Source organism: Pan troglodytes, chromosome 12 (assembly GCF_028858775.2).
Source record: "Pan troglodytes isolate AG18354 chromosome 12, NHGRI_mPanTro3-v2.0_pri, whole genome shotgun sequence".
In the NCBI taxonomy this organism is placed as follows: domain Eukaryota; kingdom Metazoa; phylum Chordata; class Mammalia; order Primates; family Hominidae; genus Pan; species Pan troglodytes.
The window spans coordinates 35,740,246-35,760,442 of NC_072410.2; the positions used below are offsets into that span (position 1 = coordinate 35,740,246).

At 38.5% G+C, this 20,197-nt stretch overlaps 1 protein-coding gene across 1 annotated transcript in view; it reads left to right on the forward strand.

Annotated features, from left to right (window-relative positions):
- Positions 1-20,197, forward strand: part of LOC107971323 (RANBP2-like and GRIP domain-containing protein 1) — a 59,010-nt gene that overhangs the window by 22,526 nt on the left and 16,287 nt on the right. The window contains 14 exon segments of the mRNA XM_054677997.2: positions 135-316; positions 400-575; positions 745-868; positions 1,795-1,953; positions 2,220-2,332; positions 2,334-2,355; positions 2,619-2,765; positions 3,695-3,874; positions 3,966-3,998; positions 5,546-5,596; positions 8,753-8,888; positions 12,441-12,535; positions 13,263-14,942; positions 14,944-15,487. Of these exon segments, the coding sequence (XP_054533972.1) occupies positions 135-316; positions 400-575; positions 745-868; positions 1,795-1,953; positions 2,220-2,332; positions 2,334-2,355; positions 2,619-2,765; positions 3,695-3,874; positions 3,966-3,998; positions 5,546-5,596; positions 8,753-8,888; positions 12,441-12,535; positions 13,263-14,942; positions 14,944-15,487 (3,642 nt within the window).

Below are 20,197 nucleotides of genomic sequence, written 5' to 3' on the forward strand. Positions count from 1 at the left end.
ATTCCCTCCAGCTTTGATATAGAAAAGCAGTTATATAATTAAGATATATATAATGTGAATTGTTTATGTTGGCAAAACTAATGGCACAAGGAAAAATTTCAAACCCTTAAGCCAATTTTTTTATTTTATTTCAGGTGCTATTCGAGCACATAATGGTAGTCTTCAGCACCTTACTTGGCTTGGCTTACAGTGGAATTCATTGCCTGCTTTACCTGGAATCCAAAAATGGCTAAAACAGCTTTTCCATCATTTGCCCCAGGAAACCTCAAGTCTTGAAACAAATGCACCTGAATCAATATGTATTTTAGATCTTGAAGTAAGCAAAGATTTTAACAAATTAAATATTCTGAATTTTGTTTAATTTTTTTTTCTAACTTAACTTTTCCTTAAATAAAACAGGTATTTCTCCTTGGAGTAGTATATACCAGCCACTTACAATTAAAGGAGAAATGTAATTCTCACCACAGCTCCTATCAGCCGTTATGCCTGCCCCTTCCTGTATGTAAACAGCTTTGTACAGAAAGACAAAAATCTTGGTGGGATACGGTTTGTACTCTGATTCACAGAAAATCAGTGTTTAAGTAGTAAAACAAAAATATTGCTTTCACTTAGTGCGTAGGTTTTACCAGGGATTTAATCCTCATGTGAAGATTTAATTTGTCATGTGACCCATTAACATATATGTATGTAAGCGCTGAACTGTGTATTTAGAAAGCAATTTTAGTAAATTGAACTATTTTTTAGACCTGGAAACTCAGCAAAATTGAGACTTCTAGTTCAGCATGAAATAAACACTCTAAGAGCCCAGGAAAAACATGGCCTTCAACCTGCTCTGCTTGTACATTGGGCAAAATGCCTTCAGAAAATGGTGAGTTATAAAGTATAATCATTTTTAAAGAACTTTACCTTAATTTTTTAAAATCATGAACTTCTTATTGAAAGTTTTTTTGTTCTGAAAACAGCAGCTTGGTCATATTATGACAGATGTGTTTTTTATTGCTGCAAAATAGTTAATGTAGTTAAATATAAGCACTTAGAGGAGCAATGCCTGGCACACAGTGAATGTTACATATTAGCTGAGGTGTTACTGTTATTCCTTAGTAATTAAGTTCTGATAATTATTCAGCCTGAAAATTAAAAAAAAAATTAGCACAAGGCTTTGTAGGTAAGACCATTATAGATCTTTCTAAATATTTAAGGTGTGTTTTGTGTCACCATTAGGTGTAGATGGTCAGCCTTTTGAACAAACTGACACTACAGAAGAGGCAGGTTTCAGCTATCTAAAAATGGCAACTGTTAAAAAGTAGTTGGGATTGCTACGTTAGGGTGGTATCATTAGAAGCATTTAAAAGTTGAGTGTAGAGGCCGGGTGCGGTGGCTCACACCTGTAATCCCAGCACGTTAGGAGGCCAAGGCGGGCAGATCACAAAGTCAGGAGATCGAGATCATTCCTGGCTAACATGGTGAAACCCCGTCTCTACTAAAAATACAAAAAAAAAACAACTCTACTAAAACTACAAAATTAGTCAGACATGGTGGCAGGTGCCTGTAATCCCAGCTACTTGGGAAGCTGAGGCAGGAGAATTGCTTGAGCCTGCACGGCAGAGGTTGCAGTGAGTTCACTGGTATTAAGGTGGTTTAGTTATTACAGTATTTGGAAGTTGAACAAATGACTATTGAGGTACCATTTGGTTTTGACTTGAAATTTTAGCCAGTTCTTACAATTTGTAAATGAACTTTAGATCTAATCATGCATGATCCTTAAAGTTGTGTGCTTTTAACTTTCTTTTTTAGGGCAGCGGTCTTAATTCTTTTTATGATCAACAAGAATACATAGGGAGAAGTGTTCATTATTGGAAGAAAGTTTTGCCATTGTTGAAGATAATAAAGAAGAACAGTATTCCTGAACCTATTGATCCTCTGTTTAAACATTTTCATAGTGTAGATATTCAGGTAACAGAGTTCCTTTATGAATTTATTGGAGATGGGAATTTCCAGTTTATAAACAAAGACGTGGAGCTATAAACTGCTTAAATTAGCTGCCTTGTTATTTAACGGTAATCTTGTTTTCTAAATTCACTAGCTCTCACAGATAAGATATGACAGAGAAGAATAATGAGATGTTTGTCTCTTAAGATCATATAAAATCTTTGGAAAATCATTTGGGTTTTATATTCTGAGTATAAACAATTTGACTAAAAACTATTCTGTGTGCTTAGGCATCAGAAATTGTTGAATATGAAGAAGACACACACATAACTTTTGCTATATTGGATGCAGTAAATGGAAATATAGAAGATGCTATGACTGCTTTTGAATCTATAAAAAGTGTTTTCTTATTGGAATCTTGCACTGGTAAGTAGATGCGGTACTTGAGCTAAAAGTTTTATTTATTTATTTATTTATTATTTTTAAAAGACGGGGTTTCTCTGTTGGCCAGGCTAGAGTGCAGTGGCACAATCTTGGCTCACTGCAACCTCTGCTTCCCAGGCTCAAGCGATTCTTGTGCCTCAGCTCCTGAGTAGCTGGGATTACAGGCATGAGCCACCATGCATGGCCAAGCTGAAAGTTTTTTGTTTTAAAAAGCTAATGATTTTATAAAAGCACTATTTGTATAGATTTTTCACAGGAAGGCAGAAGACATTGCAAATGATGCCCTTTCTCCTGAAGAACAAGAAGAATGCAAAAATTATCTGAGAAAGACCAGGGGTTACCTAATAAAGATTTTAGATGACAGTGATTCAAATCTTTCAGTGGTCAAGAAAGTAAGTATCAGGTTGTTGTATGTATGTTCTTACTGATAACCCACTGGTCAGTGTTTTTGCGTTGGTGTTATATTTTGGTAATTTCAAAAATACTCAGTAATATGTTGTTATTAATGCACAGAAGGGATGTGTGTGTCTAAATGCTTATATTTGCTTGCTTTGTCTTAGGTTTGGTGTGTCTTTTTAAACTTGAGAATCTAGGTATATGCTCTTAAAAAGTACTTCTTGGAGAATTAGAAAAGATTTCTAAGATAAGACATTGATTTTGTTATCTTAGCAGTGTAATCAAAACAAATATTATAACCTCAGGACTAATTCTTAATGAACTTTGCTGAAATTGAAAGTTGTTGCTGACAACTTAAGAGCATTTCTTCTCATCGTCATCAGCCATTATGAACGCCCTTGTTTTCTTGCTGTCAGCTGTTTGAGATTGTCATGATGATGTTGAATTATGTTCAGTCTTCTGAGTGTTTTGTTGGTTAATTTGTGTTACTACTCTTTTATTAGGATTTATGTTGTCTGGTGTATTGTAGCATCTGTATTTCTGTCACCATTGAAAATCAGTTAGAAAACATCAGTAACTTATTTTGTTCACTTGGAAAAGCTTTCCAAGTTAACATTCCTCTACAATTATCATGGTTAACAGAAGTAATAGAGCATGGACTTTAGAATCAGAAGATGTTAGATTGTACAACACTTTTCTGTGTTCATGAAGAAAAAAATAGAATAAAGACAAAATAATAATACAAAACAGCAGAAAAACAAAGAAAAAAGATAATTAAAAAACACTTTCATGTGTATTATTATTTAAAGTGTAAAGTGCTTATTAAAGTGACAAATGTAAATAAGATAAAATATATCATTTTAGAGTTTTTACTTTTGGAATTTTTTGCAAATGAAAGCCCTTAATTAATGTCTTTTATTTTTAGTTGCCTGTGCCCCTGGAATCTGTAAAAGAGATGCTTAAGTCAGTCAGGCAGGAACTCGAAGACTATAGTGAAGCAGTTCCTCTTTATAAAAATGGTTCTTTGCAAAATGCAGATTCAGAAATAAAACATTCTACACCATCTCCTACCAAATATTCACTATCACCAAGTAAAAGTTACAAGGTAAACAGGAAAGAATGGAATCATTTCATTGTGAAATTGTTTCTGTTCTAAGTGTTTTAAATGCTCTTTATTATTTTTATTTTTTTTTTAGTATTCTCCCAAAACACCACCTCGATGGGCAGAAGATCAGAATTTTTTTTAATTAATTAATTAATTATTTATTTATTTTATTGATCATTCTTGGGTGTTTCTCACAGAGGGGGATTTGGCAGGGTCATAGGACAATAGTGGAGGGAAGGTCAGCAGATAAACAAGTGAACAAAGGTCTCTGGTTTTCCTAGGCAGAGTGTTTGTGTCCCTGGGTACTTGAGATTAGGGAGTGGTGATGACTCTTAACGAGCATGCTGCCTTCAAGCATCTGTTTAACAAAGCACATCTTGCACCACCCTTAATCCATTTAACCCTGAGTGGACACAGCACATGTTTCAGAGAGCACAGGGTTGGGGGTAAGGTCACAGATCAACAGGATCTCAAGGCAGAAGAATTTTTCTTAGTACAGAACAAAATGAAAAGTCTCCCATGTCTACCTCTTTCTACACAGACACGGCAACCATCCGATGTCTCAATCTTTTCCCCACCTTTCCCCCCTTTCTATTCCACAAAACCGCCATTGTCATCATGGCCCGTTCTCAATGAGCTGTTGGGTACACCTCCCAGATGGGGTGGTGGCCGGGCAGAGGGGCTCATCACTTCCCAGTAGGGGCAGCCGGGCAGAGGCGCCCCTCACCTCCCGGACGGGGTGGCTGGCCGGGCGGCGGGCTGACCCCCCCACCTCCCTCCCGGATGGGGCAGCTGGCCGGGCGTGGGGCTGACCCCCCCACCTCCCTCCCGGATGGGGCGGCTGGCCGGGCAGGGGGCTGACCCCCCCCCCACCTCCCTCCCAGACGGGGCGGCTGGCCGGGCAGAGGGGCTCATCACTTCCCAGTAGGGGCAGCCGGGCAGAGGCGCCCCTCACCTCCCGGACGGGGTGGCTGGCCGGGCGGCGGGCTGACCCCCCCACCTCCCTCCCGGACGGGGCAGCTGGCCGGGCGTGGGGCTGACCCCCCCACCTCCCTCCCGGATGGGGCGGCTGGCCGGGCGGGGGGCTGACCCCCCCACCTCCCTCCCGGACGGGGTGGCTGCCGGGCGGAGACGCTCCTCACTTCCCAGACAGGGTGGCTGCCAGGCGGAGGGGCTCCTCACTTCTCAGACGGGGCGGCTGCCGGGCGGAGGGGCTCCTCACTTCTCAGACAGGGCGGTTGCCGGGCAGAGGGTCTCCTCACTTCTCAGACGGGGCGGCCGGGCAGAGACGCTCCTCACCTCCCAGACGGGGTCACGGCTGGGTAGAGGCGCTCCTCACATCCCAGACGGGGTGGCGGGGCAGGGGCGCTCCCCACATCTCAGACGGTGGGCAGCCGGGCAGAGACGCTCCTCACTTCCTAGATGGGATGGCGGCCGGGCACAGATGCTCCTCACTTTCCAGACTGGGCAGCCAGGCAGAGGGGCTCCTCACGTCCCAGACGATGGGCGGCCAGGCAGAGACACTCCTCACTTCCCAGACGGGGTGGCGGCGGGGCAGAGGCTGCAATCTCGGCACTTTGGGAGGCCAAGGCAGGCGACTGGGAGGTGGAGGTTGTAGCGAGCCGAGATCACACCACTGCACTCCAGCCTGGGCACTATTGAGCACTGAGTGACCAGAATTCTTTACTGAAAATGATTTGCCAAGAAGTAAAGGCCGTTACGGTAAGTCACTTAATTTCTCTAGCTGTACTTTTTATTCCAAGATTCCTTCCCTGGCCACTCTCTCACTTTTTTTCTGAAGCTGGTCAAAATGTCCCCTTGCCATCCAAATAGTATGGCAAGGGGACATTTTGGTCTTTTTTTTTTTTTTAAGGCAGGGTCTTGTTGTGCAGGCTGGAGTACAGTGGTATGATCACAGCTTACTGCAGCTTCGACCTCCTAGCTCAAGAGAGCCTCTTGGCTTAGCCTGCCACGAAGCCAGGACTACAGACAGTCACACGCCACTAGGCCCAGCTAATTGTATTTTTTGTAGAGATGGAATTTTTCCATGTTGCCCAGGGTGGCCTTGAACTCCTGGCTCAAACAGTCCTCCTGCTTCAGCGTCCCAAAGTGCTGGGATTGCAGGTGTGAGCCACGGTGCCCAGCCTACATACCTTGGTCTTGACCCTTTACCATATTTTGTTTTGTTTTGTTTTGAGATGGAGTCTCACTCTGTTGCCCAGTCTGGAGTGCAATGGTGCGATCTTGGCTCACTGCAACCTCCACCTCCCAGGTTCAAGCGACTCTCCTGCCTCAGCCTCCCGAGTAGCTGGGATTACAGGCACCCACCACCAGGCCCAGCTAATTTTTGTATTTTTAGTAGACACAGAGTTTCACCATGTTGGCCAGGCTGGTTTTGAACTTCTGACCTCAGGCGATCTGCCCGCCTTGGCCTCCCAAAGTGCTGGGATTACAGGTGTAAACCACCGCACCCAGCCCTTTACTATATTTTTGAAAGTACTTTATGTGTGCCTCTCCTCATCTTTCACAAAATTTGAGACCTTCAAAGGTAGAAACTGTTTTATTTAAAATATAAGAGTTCCTGACACAGAGAAGATTCCCAAGTGATTGAACTGCTACAATGTACTAATCATACTTTGGTCTATGAGTTCATTCCAAGATTAGCTGTGGATTACATGTGCTTCAAATGTATAGCTAGGAATTGAAAAGTGGTCTGAGCTTCAAAAAGTCTTACTATATTTTAATACTTCCATATGAATTTGACTTAATTATGTAAGGAAATAGTTATGTATATATATCTTATTTTAACAATAGGGTTCAAAGGAGCTTGACTTTTTTGGAATTGGAAATAAAAGTAGGTTCTTTCATGTTTATCAGGCAAGAACTAAATTATACTGCTAAAGTTACATCAAGGATATGCTGATGTGTGGCGATTATTACAGTGTGATCAGCAGTATTTGCAAATTAAGAGAATACTATTTGGTGGGGAAGACATTTTTGAATTTGCACAAAAATCTTGAATGTTAATTCTGTGTAGTCATGGCCTATGACAATTACATACAATTTTGACTTAACATACAGGTTTCAGGCTCCCAACATTGTATTCTGTGGAAGTATAGTGGAGCACTAGTCCATGAGCTTGAAAAGCTTGGTACTAGTACTGACTCTGCCATTAATTAATGATCTTGGGCCAGTCACTTCCTTTGTGACTGTTTGGCTTCTTATCTTTAAAATGAGAGAATTATTGAAGCCAGTTCTCATTACACTGAATGTTAAAAATTACAGTTACAGCAGTGATTGCAAATTCAAAGCTCTGGTGCGGATACCAACAGTGACCATAAAGTTTTCTAGGTGATTCCACTAGTTTCTTATTTCTTGGATGTGTATGTGTAGCATCTGGACTAGGCACTGTAGATGGATGAGTGGGGGAAATTTTATTTAGCTTGAAAATTGAGATAGTTTTGGGCCTCATGGTTAGGTCTTTCTGGGAAATTTTTATTTGAAACACTTGTAGAAAAAGAAAGCAGACATGCTAGATCTGTCCCTGACCTCACTTGTTAGAACTGGTCGGATTCCTGGGCTGATACAGAGAAGTTTGAAACTTTTCAAAATTTACCTGTTTTCTGATACCACTACAATTTCTTTGGAAAAAGAATTTCCTGTTAAGTGTCTGTTTTGTAAGGGGACATTTTGTAGGTTCTAGGGTTGGGTATGGTGCTGTCATTTAGTTTTCTTCAGCAGAGATCAGGTAGCCACATAGCTACACTAGACAGCATTGTATCTATCTGCCATCTTGTCAAGGCAGCAGAGTTGTGTTAAGAAAACATTTTTGGAGTCAGATGTGGTTCAAATTCCAGCTGTTATTCCCTGCATCCGTTTCTCTCATTTTAAGATAGGAGGTAATATTGTTTACTTAACAGTGTAGATAGTATAAAAATTAAGAGTTTAAGTGCATTGGATGTATTATTATATACATAATAAATTATCTGCAGCTACTGCTTTTTTCCCTTTCCTGGTGGAGCATTTGAACATCACCTTGAGAATTAGTTGTATTTTGTTTCAGCATGGGGTTAAGTGAAAAGCTAATTTGGGGAGGTGATTTGGAATGTCAGGTAGTCCAGATTGCAGTGTAGAAAGAACACACTGAAAGGATGGTCAGTGTAATGTTAGAGGACTGTGAAAGTTGGGGAAAGAAGTTTAGTTTGTAGGTACTTGTTTTTTTGAGCAGGGAATTGTCTTGGCTGGAGGTGAATGTCAGAAAGGTTAATGTAGGCAAGTGTAGAATGGAAATGAAGGTGTGATCATTTAGGAGGTTATTTGTTTAGGTGAGAGAGTTAATGAATTAGGTTTTGTATTAACGAATGAAAATGGGAGCAGATAAATTTTTAACAAATTGAGAATCATATTTTAAAATCAGCACCAGGTACCTAGAACTCATTGGCAAATAGAAACTTTCAAAAGATATAATCAGGTCTGGGCGTGGTGGGTCACACCTATAATCCCAGCACTTTGGGAGGCTGAGGTGGTGGATCACTTGAGGTCAGGAGTTCAAGACTAGCCTGGCAAACATGGTGAAACCCCATCTCTACTATTATACAAAAAATTAGCCGGGCGTGCTGGCTGACGCCTGTAATCCCAGCTACTCGGGAGGCTGAGGTGGGAGAATTGCTTGAGCCCAGGAGGTGGAGGTTGCGGTGAGCCAAGATTGTTCTATTGCACTCCAGCCTGGACGACAGATTGAGACACCATCTCAAAAAAAAAAAAAAAAAAAAAAAAAAATCAGTTATTTAAATTTAAAAGAGTAAGTTTCCCCAGCACTGTTTCTGGCATGATATAATTAAATGTTTAAAATTATTTGATTTTTTTTTCTTCCAATAGAAAGAAATGCAGGAGTTGAAACTAAATAGAAGTAAGTCAGCACCCCGTCATCGTTGGCCCACAGAGAATTATGGACCAGACTCGGTGCCTGATGGATATCAGGGGTCACAGACATTTCATGGGGCTCCACTAACAGGTGAGCTGGCAAGTGGATAATCACATATTTTAGTAAAACTACTTTACTTCCCTCTTTTAAGTAGATAACATGTGAAATCACCTTGTTTATATATGTTTGTTAATATACATGTCAACGTCTGTTTATATGTGACTTCAAAAGCTGTATTTGGTGTTACGGAGATTTTTATAATCCCAAGCAGAAAAAACGAGCCGTATGTGATCACGTGTATATAAAGGCTTAAAGAACACTTAATCCACACCTCAGATGAGCTGAGATGAGATTATTCCTTAAATTGAAAAATGTTATTGAATAGAGTTATGCACTAAGAAATGCTTAATTAAGAACCTACACCTCTGGGGAATTATTTTGATGATAATGATGAGAGGCAGGATGTTATATAGGAAATCTTACTTAATTTGAAATATTATGGTTATATAAAGAAAGAAAAGGAGTTTGGACCTGAATCATACTGGGTTTTTAAGTTCTGCTCTATCACTTACTATAATAGCTGTGTAAGTTAACCTGTCTGAAATGTGGAGATAATACTTGCCTTACATAATTACTATGAGCATTTGTGTATGTGCAGGTGGGCGTGGGTGTGTATCAGACATTTATTAGAGTATACAGTAAACAGTTAATGAACTAAGGTTACTAATAGTGTTTACTGTGGGTTGGCTATGTGCAAAAGTGCTTTGTGAATGTAATTTTATTTAATTACAGTAACTTAGAATGGCCGGTACCATTATTAATCCCTTTTTTATAAATAAGGAAATGGATAAAGAAAGGTTAGGTAACTTACTCATTATTATACAGCTAGTTATTGATAGAGCCGAGATTCACACTCCAGTGGTGTAACTCCAAAGCACTTGCCAGTATAATACATTGCTCCCAGGCAGCCAGAAATAACAAAATTGTTCCTTTTACGTACGACAGACTTCTGAAATGGTAGTAGTAGTGCCCTTTTTTTTTTCTCTTTTTAGCCCAGGAAAGATTTAGAATAAAATCTAGTTTAGATGAGCACATTTGTGTGATGGTTCATATAGTTAAGGCAACCCCACTAGCCTTTTGTGATAGTGTCTTCTCAACACAAGCAAAATAACAGAAAATCTTTGTGAAGTCAAGCTTATTAAATGTCGTAAGTCATAGATAAGTATGTGAAATGTCTAACGTTCAAACCTTGTTTTCTTAAAACCTTACACATCATATAGGTCCTTGTAAGAGGATAAACAAACCGGCTAGCCTTTCCTGGGGCTTTTTTAGTGACGTGTGCAGTCAGTTATTTGGTGCCTTGTGGGTCATGATTTCCATTTCTTCTGTGTACAGGCATAAAAGGTCTTCTGTTCTTATACAAGCATGTAAATCCAACATTCTCATTGTCTCATTTTATTCTTGCAATGACCCTGTGAAATGTGTAGAAGCAGCACATCCTCATTTTACAATTGAGAAACATGGAGACTCCAAATGGATTATTTACAGGTTCACAAAACAGCTTTGTGGCACTGAAAGGGCGAGAGCCAAGATCTCCTGATTTCTGTTCCTGTGTTCATAGATTCTTTTTCCTTAATAAAAGTAAACATATATCAAGATGGTCCTTGTTTTTTTAAAATAAGATGATTAAAATTAAAGATTAATGAGCTCATAGGAGATACTCAGAAGTACTGAACAGGGTGAAGAAAACTGAAAACTAACCACCTTATTAACATTTCTTATATTTGAGAGCATTTCCTTCTGGTTCTTTCTCTATACATATAGTATTTTTTATGAGATTGTTACCATGTTACTATGTTGTGTGTAGATGAGCTAGCCTGTTTTTTAAATGTTACTTTAGTTCTGAGCATTTTTAAACTTAAATGTTTTTTGAATATTAATGAGTTCATGGTATCCCATCACATGGAAGTACTGTAAATTCTGTTCCTTTATTTATGTTGTTTCTGGTTTATGCCATTACAAATTCTAGGACACTGTCCTAGTTTTGTAGGGTATCCAAAATATTCAGTTTATGCTCTTACCACTAGTATCTGATAGTGCCATTTTTGCACTTTTGCTAATGCTGACTTACTAGTTTATAAAATCCTTTGCCAATTTGTAGGAACAAAAGTGATATCAATTTTTAAGTTTTTTTAATACTAGTCATGCTCAACAATTCATGCAAATGGTAGTTGGTAGTTTTGCTGTCTTCAACGTAGGTACCTTCCAGTTGTTTGGTTTCTTGGTAAAACTCACACAAAACAGATGGAGAAGAGTTTTTGTATATCAACATGAATGTTATGTTAATGTGATTTTTTTAAAGCCAATGAACACATTTGTGTTCCTTGTGAGATCCTGTGCATGAATTTGTCAGGTAATTTTTTTGACCTGAACATTCTCATAATAGCTTCAATTTGCACAATGCAACCTCGTCATTTTGCAGATTTTTATGGCTCACTTCAAAAACATGTTCCTTGAGGCCTATTATATTTCTTTCCTAAATTGTCTATTCATACGGTGCTTTAAAAAATTAGATTACTTTTAGTAGATTTATTAGAGCTGCACAGTTTAGAGTCAGTAGTCAATTAAAGTCCCTACTTAAACTTCAGACTAAGATTTTTTTTTTATTTAATATTTTATTTTTTCTTTTTTCTTTCATGCAGACAGACATCTTGCAAGACTTTAAGATTCTTGGGCCATTTCTGTCAGGTTGTTCTGTGTTCTGTGCCTGCTTCCTCCCCATAGTAATTTCAAAATAGCTATCCTCACCTCTGTAAGGTTTCCAAAATCAAACTTGGGCTTCTGGCTAGCCTTTTCTAGGTCTTGATTTTTCAGTGCTTTCCAGAGGCAATTGTTTGGAACCTCTTGGCACAGTTTCTGTTTCTTCTTCCATGTACAGGCATAAAAGGTCTTTTGGTTGTTTTCTGGTAAAACTATCATAAAACAGTTCAAGCAAATGACTATTGGTAGTTTTTTCATTAACATGGGTGCCTTCTAGTCATTTTGTTTCCTGGTAAAACAGACCAAACAGAGGGAGCAGACAGTTTGTACATCTGCATGAGTGTTGATGTGCTTTTTATTTTAAGCCAGGGAACACATTTTATGTTATGACATTCTTTCCATGAATTTGTCAGGCGATTTTTGAGCTGAACATTCTCAGTAATAGCTTTAGTTTACAAAATACAACCTAGTCTTTCTGCAGATTTTCTAGGCCCACTTCAAATGCATTGACCATCAGATGGCATCTTGGTTCCTTACGTCCTTTCTGTGACTGAATGTCCATAATTCCACATCATACTGATCTTTCTTAGAAAAGGCAACAGTTACTTTCTTCTTTATTCCTTTTTTAATGCTTGTGAGGTAGTTCTTGTTGATCACAGCGATGCTATTCTCTTATTCTTCATGTCATATTTAGCAATTTTTTTCTAGTTTGTCATTTGATAATCTTGATTGGTGTATTTTGATGTACAGAAATTTAAAATTTATGTAGTTAAATCTTTCTTTAATTTCTATTGCTTTTGTATTTATAGCTCTTGCCTAGATAGTCTTAACTGTAGTATAGACTTTAACAGTGTTTTCTTTCTTTTCTTTTTTCTTTTTCAGTTGCAACTACTGGCCCTTCAGTATATTATAGTCAGTCAGCAGCATATAATTGCCAGTATCTTCTCAGACCAGCAGCTAATGTTACTCCCACAAAGGTAACAAAGGAATAATTTATACATTTATAATTATTTTCTTTTTAAATTGTTTAGGGTTCCTTCAAATAAATTCAAGAGAGCAGTTCACTATTAAAACTTTTATGTCCCTTAAAATGTAGATATTTTAAATTTATCTCCAAATACAGAAATTATCCTTCTTAGTCACCTTATTTTTGTGTTAATAAGTGTGAATATTTAGAATATTTTAAAAATGGGAGTGGTGGTGGTGGATCCTTCATCATTCTGTTTTAACAGAAATAGAACTGTAATGCCCTTGCTGACCCACTATGTGGTAAGTACTTTCAGGCCTGATACAGCTGTATATATAACAATTGATTGAAGACTCAATATTACAGTGGTAGTTGAATGTGACAGCTTTGAGGACAGAGTGTTGGGGTGCATTTAGACCCTTGTTCTTCTGCTTATGTTGACCACAGGCAAGTTTCTTAACCTCTCAATGCATCAGTTGCCTCATATGTAAAATGAGGATAATAATAATACCTTAATTCATAGGGTTTTTGAGGATATTAAAATGAGATAATAATGTAAAGTGCTTAGAACAGTGCCCAGCTGGCACATTAATAAATGCTCAATAAATGTTATCATCATCATCATCATCATTATTGTTAACATCATTTGATAAATTGTTTAGGAATGAAGAAGGTATTTATTTCATGACTATTTTGGGCATGTGGATCAAGAAAATTCACCTTCATTTATGTTTCAGGGTTCTTCTAATACAGAATTTAAGTCAACCAAAGAAGGATTTTCCATCCCTGTGTCTGCTGATGGATTTAAATTTGGCATTTTGGAACCAGGAAATCAAGAAAAGAAAAGTGAAAAGCCTCTTGAAAATGATATTGGCTTCCAGGGTCAGGATATTAGTGGCCAGAAGAATGGCCGTGGTGTGATTTTTGGCCAAACAAGTAGCACTTTTACATTTGCAGATGTTGCAAAATCAACTTCAGGAGGAGGATTTCAGTTTGGCAAAAAAGACCCCAATTTCAAGGGATTTTCAGGTGCTGGAGAAAAATTATTCTCATCACAATGCGGTAAAATGGCCAATAAAGCAAACACTTCTGGTGACTTTGAGAAAGATGATGATGCCTATAAGACTGAGGACAGCGATGACATCCATTTTGAACCAGTAGTTCAAATGCCTGAAAAAGTAGAAGTTGTAACAGGAGAAGAAGATGAAAAAGTTCTGTATTCACAGGGGGTAAAACTATTTAGATTTGATGCTGAGATAAGTCAGTGGAAAGAAAGGGGCTTGGGGAACTTAAAAATTCTCAAAAATGAGGTCAATGGCAATCCAAGAATGCTGATGCAAAGAGACCAAGTACTAAAAATGTGTGCTAATCATTGGATAACAACTACAATGAACCTGAAGCCCCTCTCTGGATCAGATAGAGCATGGATGTGGTTAGCCAGTGATTTCTCTGATGGTGATGCCAAACTAGAGCAGTTGGCAGCAAAATTTAAAACAGCAGAGCTGGCTGAAGAATTCAAGCAGAAATTTGAGGAATGCCAGAGGCTTCTGTTAGACATACCACTTCAAACTCCCCATAAACTTGTAGATACTGGCAGAGCTGCCAAGTTAATACAGAGAGCTGAAGAAATGAAGAGTGGACTGAAAGATTTCAAAACATTTTTGACAAATGATCAAACAAAAGTCACTGAGGAAGAAAATAAGGGTTCAGGTACAGGTGCAGCCGGTGCCTCAGACACAACAATAAAACCCAATCCTGAAAACACTGGGCCCACATTAGAATGGGATAACTATGATTTAAGGGAAGATGCTTTGGATGATAATGTTAGTAGTAGCTCAGTACATGATTCTCCGTTGGCAAGTAGCCCTGTGAGAAAAAATCTTTTCCGCTTTGATGAGTCAACAACAGGATTTAACTTCAGTTTTAAATCTGCTTTGAGTCTATCTAAGTCTCCTGCCAAGTTGAATCAGAGTGGGACTTCAGTTGGCACTGATGAAGAATCTGATGTTACTCAATAAGAAGAGAGAGATGGACAGTACTTTGAACCTGTTGTTCCTTTACCTGATCTAGTTGAAGTATCCAGTGGTGAGGAAAATGAACAAGTTGTTTTTAGTCACAGGGCAGAACTCTACAGATATGATAAAGATGTTGGTCAATGGAAAGAAAGGGACATTGGTGATATAAAGATTTTACAGAATTATGATAATAAGCAAGTTCATATAGTGATGAGAAGGGACCAAGTATTAAAACTTTGTGCCAATCACAGAATAACTCCAGACATGACTTTGCAAAATATGAAAGGGACAGAAAGAGTATGGGTGTGGACTGCATGTGATTTGGCAGATGGAGAAAGAAAAGTAGAGCATTTAGCTGTTCGTTTTAAACTACAGGATGTTGCAGACTTGTTTAAGAAAATTTTTTGATGAAGCAAAAACAGCCCAGGAAAAAGATTCTTTGATAACACCTCACGTTTCTCGGTCAAGCACTCCCAGAGAGTCACCATGTGGCAAAATTGCTGTAGCTGTATTAGAAGAAACCACAAGAGAGAGGACAGATGTTATTCAGAATGATGATGTAGCAGATGCAACTTCAGAAGTTGAAGTGTCTAGCACATCTGAAACAACAACAAAAGCAGTGGTTTCTCCTCCAAAGTTTGTATTTGGTTCAGAGTCTGTTAAAAGCATTTTTAGTAGTGAAAAATCAAAACCATTTGCATTTGGCAACAGTTCTGCCACTTGGTCTTTGTTTGGATTTAGTTTTAATGCACCTTTGAAAAGTAACAATAGTGAAACTAGTTCAGTAGCCCAGAGTGGATCTGAAAGCAAAGTGGAACCTAACAAATGTGAACTGTCAAAGAACTCTGATATCGAACAGTCTTCAGATAGCAAAGTCAAAAATCTCTCTGCTTCCTTTCCAACGGAAGAATCTTCAATCAAGTACACATTTAAAACACCAGAAAAGGGTAAGTACTTTGTTGTTAAAGTTAAGCACAATTTTTCTTTCTTTTAATGTTTAGCTTGATGCAGACTCTTTGTGGGATACTAATGTTGGGATATAAACGATGCTTTGTGAACACCCCCAAAATATTTGAGCAATTTTTTTCTCCCTTAATAAGTTCACAGTGAGGTTTCAAAGAGCAAGAGAACTTAGTTAAAGACATTTCAGTAACTGGAAGATACTTCTATCATGCTAGGGCAGAGCAAAAGAACTTGGTACAGTATACGGACTCATGCTTGAATCATGCGCATTAACGTGAGTCTTTTTTTAAAGTGTTCATTTTCATTTGTTCTGTTTCTTTTGTCACTCAGAAAACATGATATTGAGGCTGGGCACGGTGGCTCACTCCTAGAATGCCAGCACTTTGGGAGGTCGAGGTGGGCAGATCACTTGAGCTCAGGAGTTCGAGACCAGCCTGGCCAACATGGTGAAACCCTGTTTCTACTGAAAATACAAAAATGAGCCAGGCGTGGTGGTGCATGCCTATAATTAGCAGCTACTCAGGAGGTTGAGGCAGGAGGATCGCTTGAGCATAGGAGATGGAGGTAGCAGTGAGCTGAAATCATGCCACTGCACTCCAGCCTGACTGAGTGACTGAGTGAGACTTTGTCTCCAAAAAAAAAACAAAAAACAAACAAACAAAAAAACATGATATTGAGATGTTCTCATTTTATATGTTGTATGTCAGTCTTGCTCATGTATTAAATGAGCAAAGAATGAAACTACAGGGATGAATGAATATGTAAGACAGTCAGATTGGTGGTATAAATTGAGGGATTCTGGCTTTTTATGTTTTAAAAGCATATTCATTTTGTTTCCTAAAATGTTAAAAAATGAAATATTCTTTATTTTCTAGGATTTAATTTTAGCCTTTTTAAATCTAATCCCATGGCCTTTTGGACTAGCACCCCTTCCTCACAGCCTGAGAGCAAAAGTATAGAACTAGCATTCTCAGTATGAGATAACAGCAGTTTTTAGCAGCTGGTAGCCCTTAGCAAAGTATTAATAACTGTGGCTGTATGAAATTAAGTACTTACCACTACAACATGCATGTTAAAAAATGCCAGTTTAAGTAAAGTACCTTCTGACTGGTGGCATGACACCCTTGTTGGTTTGTTTTTTAAAATGTACTGGGATGCTGATTTGTAATGTACTTCATTGCTCTGCTATTTCAGGTCTGCTCAATGAAGACCTATGTTTTATCTAATGTTTATCTTTAGCCACTAACGTCTGCCAGTATTCACATGTAGTGGCAACGGCATGTATACAGTGTGGAAGAGTGTCCCTGTAGGGCTGTTCTTTTGTGCATGGTTTAGAAAAATGTTGTATTTGAAAATGGACCCCATTTTTAACAGCCAGCATTCTACAGCTTGCATATTATATATGTTGCACAGATCATTTTTAGAAGTGTGGCTTCTAGAGTGGAGCGAGAAGTGGGATCTGTTGAAGGCCTTCAAGAACAGGTTAGGGAAGTGAAATCTCACCCTTAGTGACCAGTAACACATCTTAGCCATGCCAAACAAGTACAATGATAAAGTAACAATCTCTGATTTTTTTTTAAGTATACCAGTTTTATTAGCAGCTAAGGTAGCTCTTAATCTTTTATTTTAAAGATACGGTCTTTGAGAAATGTGAAAAGTGTTAACTTAAAAGTGGATGTATACTTGCGTACAGTTTCTGTGAGCTCTAGGTTAGGAATCCTTGACCTAAGAACGAATGTGCCTATACACTACTGTAGAACATAGAGCCTTATTCTGTTTTGAATCTGATAATGTCATTGTCCCAAGGGACCTTAGAAATGAAGACTTTAGACATGAGTAAACTGAGGCCAAGAGAGGCTATCTGATTTACCCAAGGGGTCTTTACTGAGTAATAGCAGAAGTGGAACAAGAATCTGTATCTTACGGTGTACTGTTATTTCTCCTAGCCAGAAAATGATACTAAGTTTTTGTTTATAATGAAGGAGAGGGACAAATTTAACATTGTAAAAGGAAGGGCACTGGTTCTGCAGAGCAGCGTCATCCAATAGAAATAAAATATAACCTGTGTATGTAATTTAAAATTGTCATTTGGTGCAGTGGCTTGTGCCTATAATCCCAGTTACTTGGGAGGCTGAGGCAGAGGGATCACTTGAGCCCACAAGTTCCAGGCTTCAGTGAACTGTGATCACATCACTGCACTCCAGCTCTGGGTGACAAAGGAAGACCGCATCTCAAATAAGTACATAAATAAATAAATTTTCTAGTAGCCATATTAAAAAGAATAAAAAGAAACAGTTAAAAAGGGAAACAGATGAAAGTAACTTTATTGATAGATTTGATTTAACTCATTATGTCCAAAATATCATTTTAGCTTCTAATTAATATAAAAATTAATGATATTTTACATTATTGTTTTTCACCAAGTCTTCAAAATCCAGTGTGTGTGTTTACACTTACTGTTAGCATGTCTTGATTTGGACTAGCCACCTTGTGAGGTTTTAATAGAATGTGGCTAGGCTACCATATTGGACACCATAGCTCTCAGAATGTTTCCCTGTCACCAGTTGGTATACATGGCATGCTTCTTGACTGGCTTACTTTATTAAACTCCTTTAGCCAGAAGTTCTTCTTTACATTAATAGATCAGAACAGGTTGCATATAGAAGTTTTTTCTCTTTCTAATTTTTTGCCCTTTGCATTGATGGTGGCTGGGGATGGGTTGTTTTCAGCCATATGAATGGTCTTAGATTTTATAGTGTTAGCTACCCATAGAGTAACAGTTTTTATTTAATTTTATCTAGTATCATGCTTGAACACAGGCAAACTAGATGCAACTCTAGTCACCTTCCATTCTTGGCAATTGTTAACTTTCCTTACAGGAACTAATCACAGTTGGCTTTGGATTAGTTTCATATGTATACTAATACTTGCTTATGTTTTAAGATTTTTTTCAATTGCTGCAAATGCATGGATATTTTGGTAAACTATTGTATGCTAAGTATAGTTGGGCAACACTTTAAAATTTTTAACCTTTTTAAATTCTAGAAATCTGTAGTAATTCTTTTCAATGACTATTAAGTAAACACAAGATTTTTTTTGTTTTCTTTGGTTTTAAATAGATTCTGTGTTCACTTAGGGTTTTTGGTAGAACACTAAATCAGGATGCTAATTCTAATTCATGATTGTCGTACATCTCTGCATCAAAGTATATGTGTTTTTTATCAGTATGCTGTTTTAACCTATAGATAGGTTCCATGGTTTTTATTTTCAGGTACAGTATTAACGTCAATACTTAATACCTTATCTTTGTCAATTTTTTTGACTGGTGTTACAGCAAAAGAGAAGAAAAAACCTGAAGATTCTCCCTCAGATAGTCTCGGTCTCCTGACCTCATGATCCACCCGCCTCGGCCTCCCAAAGTGCTGGGATTGCAGGCATGAGCCACTGCGCCTGGCTGACACATGTCTTAATTCTGGTATTCACCAGATTTGTTTCGTGTTCTCCGTTGTTAGTCATCAAATTTGTCTACTTCTTAAATAGAAACATGAGCTAGAGCAAGGAACTTAGAAACACTCAAGCGGCACTGAATGTGTAGAATTGCATAACCAATATAGCTTCTTTGCTTTCACATTTACAATTAGTTGGAGTTTTAGTTCAGCCGTACCCAGTATCTTCCATTCTGCTTCCAGGAAGAAATGGAAAAATGTCAGCCATGATGATGCAGTATTTTAGTAGCAAGTTGATGGTGTTTTGGTTTCCCATGGGAAATATTGTCACTGGAGCATTAGCAGCTATCGGTCACTTATTAGGGTAAAAAAGCAACTTCAGAAGAATTTAACATATGCCAAAGAATCAACAAAGGAAGTAATCAGCCAGGGCAAAGGTCGCACAAGAGATTGTAATCTAGCAATCAGCAGTGGAATAAGCAGTCAGCTTACCAGAAACCCAGGAAAATGCTTCAGAAAGGGCAGTCAGGACTAAGGCAATTTAATGAAATGCAAAATAAATGAAATCTGAAGTTTAAAAATCTAGATTACAATTCTGGTTTCTAACTCAGTTATGAGACCTTGGGCAAAGTCATTAAATTTCTCTGAACTTCAGATTTTTGGGAGTCAATAAACCAATACATGTCAAAGGGCCTGATAAACTTTACAGTTTAGACCAGGCGTGGTGTCTCACCCCTGCAATCTCAGCACTTTGGGAGGCCAAGGTGGGTGGATCACATGAGGCCAGGAGTTTGAGACCAGTCTGAATAACATGGTGAAATCCCATCTCTATTAAAAGTACAAAAATTATCTGGGCGGGATGGCATGCACCTGGAAGTCCCAGCTACTTGTGGGGCTGAGGTGGGAGGATGGCTTGAGCCTGGGAGGCAGAGGTTGCTGTGAGCCAAGATCGTGCCACTGCACTCCAACCTGTGTGACAGAGTGAGACCCTGTCTCAGAAAAAATAACACTTTACAGTTTATCAGCAAACAGGAAAGTCTTGCTAGACAATGTAATTGATTAGTTCCGTGCCCTGGATTCTGGGCTCTTAACTGTATGAGCACTGTAGGTGTGAGCAGCAACAATTAAGAAGCTGCAGAGGTAAAGGTATAAGGGCAGTGATTGAGGATGTCTACCAAGCAGATTACAGCAAGTGTGTTTCAAGATGTATGCAGCAATCTGAAATACCTAATCCTGAAAAATTGCTAG